Raw genomic sequence first — 3952 nt, 5'->3', positions numbered from 1 at the left:
ATGATTATTTGTAAAACATACCATTTTAAAATACATAAGGTATTCTAAATATTTTGAAGTAAACAAAATAATACCCATTTCACCATTTGTATCGTTGTAGTAGTATATAAACAAAGAGCATGCATAATTACCTTGAAACAAACTGTGACCAATAAAGAGCTTATAGGAGCTGTTTGGTAGCATTTTAATGGTCATTAAGATGCTATCTTTTAACGGTTAAGAGGTAACCTTAAGTTCTCTTAATTTGTATAATTGTTACCTAAATAACTATCTATTGATTGATCTGATAAAATAATTCAATTAAACATCAAACCGGTTAATATAAACAAAAGCCATATGTTTAGGGTTTTGAGATCATCATATGCCTTCGTTCCAACCAAAAACAGTCGATGCAAGTAGCATGTCTCTATTGTAATAAAAGAAAAGGTTCAACCTCCTTTTATTTTCATCTTTTGATATTCAATCATTCAACATAATAAACCCACCGAATGAATCATAAGACGGTTTTCAGGGGAAAAATCCAATATCTATTTATTTTATTTGTCAATTTGTTTCAATCGATTAATTTAGCAGTTCAATGCCAATTGCCATTGTTTTAGTGGTGATGTGTTTCTCTTCTCACGTTACCAATTCTTTTGCTTTCTAAGGCAACTGATAGAGTCAGTGATCTTTTTGACAGTTGGGTTTGTGCAGCCAGAGTTTTTCGTGAAAATGGTTGATAAGTAGAAACAACCCTTGCTAATTATTTCTTTCAATATTACAACTTGGGTTATTTAAATCAAATTATTACAAGTCTGTATATCTTATCCACCAATCATCATTTGCAATCAGTTATAATCTTGGTCATTTTATATTGTGAAATTTTATAAATTAGCTCTGGGATCCTTAAAGCAAGATATGTCATCATCAACAAAGTGGGGTGGCGGTTCCAGATTCCAATGCAGGCTGTATAATGTTATACCTCAGTTGATACGTGCTCCATTTTGTACAAGATAATTGTCTAGAAACGTTTTATGTGATGAATTAGTCATCCTTTTATGGTAAGACCCGCATAGAAATATGTCACTGACGTGAGCAACTCACGTCAGTGGCATTTTAGAAGATTTCATAAACCCTCTATCACTTAGTTTTCGACTTTTCGGAAATATATTAGCCGGGGAATTAGTAGCTATTGTTCTTGTTTCTTTAGTACCTTCAGTCGTTCCTATCCCCGTCATGTTCCTCGGATAATTTACAAGTGGTATTTATAGGATATTGCTTATTATTTGGTTGATTCTATAGGATATTGCTTATTATTTAGTTGATTCTCTATTATTACTATGTAATCCCTTCCTTGTTTAAGGGATCATTTCTCTTATTTATGATGTAATTTACTTTGATAAAATTAATAAGAAACCATTTTCTATATGGTATCAGAGTAGTTGCTCGATCCATTCCTCTAACCCTAAACCAGCCGCCGCCATCTTCCTTTACCATGGCCGGCGACGAATTCGTCAATCAAAACACCCAAACGAACAACGAAACAAACGGCCATACCTCCCCTTACTATCTTCACCCATCCGACTACCCATGACAAGTTCACGTCAATGACATTCTGAATGATGGCAACTATCCCGATTGGTTACAGGAGATGGAAAACTTCCTGTTCGTCAAAAACAAGATCGGGTTTGTTGACGGAACCCTTGAAAAACCAGAAAAGTCGCACCCGAATCACATGGCATGCTTGAGGTGCGACGTGATGATTAAAGGTTGGCTAACTACAGCCATGGAAAAGGAGATTCGGGTGTTCGTAAAGTATGCCCACTCCGTACAAGAAATATGGACCGATCTTCGAGAACGTTTCAAAAAAGAGAATGCACTGAGAGCATATGAAGTAAAGAAACTGTTGTCCAACACAAGGCAAAACGGTGCCTCGGTCTCGTCATACTACACATGGTTGAGGACGTTATGGGATGAGATGAGTTCTGTTTTCTCTACACCCATGTGTTCATGCAACGGTTGTGTGTGTGATATGAGTAAGCGGTTTTCGGATCAGAAGGACAAAGAGAAACTGTATGAATTTCTTCTCGGGCTTGACAATGAGTTTTCAACAATCTGAACTCAGATCTTGGCCATGAAACCAACTCCCACCTTGGGAGAAGCATTCCGTCTCGTATCAGATGATGAACAACAAAGGGCCGTCTCCATGGGCAAAAGAACAGGTGTAGACTCTGCTGCGTTTCAAACTCATGTGAAGAAGGGTGGGTCGGCCTCCACTCAGAAACTCCATATGGGTCGGAATAAAGAAAAGGAGGAAGTGAAGACATCAAAGGAAATGAACGAACATTGCACTTTTTATGATAAAGATGGTCATAAACATGAGGATTGTTTTAAATTGGTCGGATATCCGGAATGGTGGCCTGGGAAGAAAGGAGAAAAACCAAAGTATAAAGCTACATGTGTCGAAACCGATTCTAGTCCAATTCCAGGTTTGGGTAACAAAGACTACCAACTATTCCTAAGGCATTTTAGTGGAGAAGGTAAGACTGAAGATACAAAACTGGTTGCCAATATAGCTCATAAAGAAGATGAGGAAGGTGAGTGGATCCTTGATTCGGGTTGCACTGAGTATATTACCTATTTATCAAATATTCTCACTAATCAAAAGGACAAGAGCCAAAGTGAAAGCGGTTCTTTATATTCCAGATTTTAAATGCAACCTTCTCTCTGTTGATCGTCTTAGCCGCGACCTTCAATGTTGCATATCTTTCTTTCCTAACTTTTGTATTATGCAGGGTCTCCAGATGAGGAACTTGATTGGAGCGGATAGATGCGAAGGGGGGTTGTACCGGATGAAGATGATTCAAGAGAGAAAGGCTATGGCTACCATGGTTGAGACATGGCATAGAAGTCTTGGTCACGCTTCAAAAGGAAAACTTGCTAGAATACATTTTCTCAAAAGTAGTACGTTTGATTTTGGTAATTTTTGTGACTCTTGTTCTAGAGCAAAACACACTAGATTGCCTTTTCCTTCCAGTTTTGTTAAGACCACTGCTTGTTTTGAACTAATTCATTGTGATATTTGGGGAGGCTATCGGGTACCATCATACACAAAGGCTAGTTATTTCCTTACCATCGTTGCTATCGGGTACCATCATACACAAAGGCTAGTTATTTCCTTACCATCGTTGATGATTTAGTAGGGCAGTGTGGACTTTCTTCTCAAACATAAAAGTGAAGCTAACCAATGTATCAAAAGTTTTCATAAAATGGTTGAAGTTCAATTCGAAAAACAAATCAAGAGAGTAAGATGTCACAATGGTGGGGAATTCACTTCTAACGATATGTTAGAATTTTATTGTGAAAAGGGAATTTTGTTAGAAACCTCTTGTCCTCATACCCCTCAACAAAATGGGGTTGTTGAACGGAAGCGTAGGCACCTACTTGATACGGCATGCGCCTTGAGAGTTGGTGCAAATCTTCCTAAAAGATTTTGGGGCGAATGTATTTTAACCGCGACATATGTTATTAATCGACTTCCTTCCAAAGTCATAAAAGATAAAACCCCTTTTGAAACAATTTGGAATAAAAAACCGGATTATGATTTTCTAAGGGTCTTCGGGTGTCTTGCTTATTTCAAAAACACCAACAAGAAAGGAGATAAATTTGAAGACAGGGGAAACCATGGGTCTTTCTTGGATACCCTGTTGGGACGAAAGGTTACAAAATCCTTGATCTTGAAACAAAGAAAGTTATAATCAGTAGAGATGTTCGTTTTCATGAAGAAATTTTTCCTTTTAAGAGTACCCATAATATAAATGATTATGAAATTGATGAACCAACTATTGTTCATGAATTTCATTGTTTTGAAGAACAAACTTGCACACAGCCCACGGTACAAACCGATCCAAGTACCGTGGACCAAACAGAGGCCCAGGTGGATAATACTGAATTGGGCCAAACCATAGCCCAT

At 37.6% G+C, this 3952-nt stretch overlaps 1 protein-coding gene across 1 annotated transcript; it reads left to right on the top strand.

Moving 5' to 3' along the window:
- Window positions 1–1630: 1630 nt before the first annotated feature.
- Window positions 1631–2098, top strand: LOC143622125 (uncharacterized). Its single transcript, XM_077093363.1, has one exon. The coding sequence runs from the start codon at window positions 1631–1633 to the stop codon at window positions 2096–2098; it is 468 nt and encodes a 155-aa protein (XP_076949478.1).
- The last annotated feature ends 1854 nt before the right edge of the window (window positions 2099–3952 follow it).

This window comes from Bidens hawaiensis, unplaced genomic scaffold (genome assembly GCF_021521415.1).
Source record: "Bidens hawaiensis isolate Kalapana, Puna unplaced genomic scaffold, B.hawaiensis_p1.1 tig00003022_1, whole genome shotgun sequence".
NCBI lineage: Eukaryota > Viridiplantae > Streptophyta > Magnoliopsida > Asterales > Asteraceae > Bidens > Bidens hawaiensis.
Note: the sequence above shows the minus strand (reverse complement) of the source record. Positions and strands in the feature narration are given on the sequence as shown.

Coding starts and splice junctions, on each gene's coding strand:
- LOC143622125 (XM_077093363.1), top strand. CDS start 1,631: ATGGAAAACTTCCTGTTCGTCAAAAACAAGATCGGGTTTGTTGACGGA.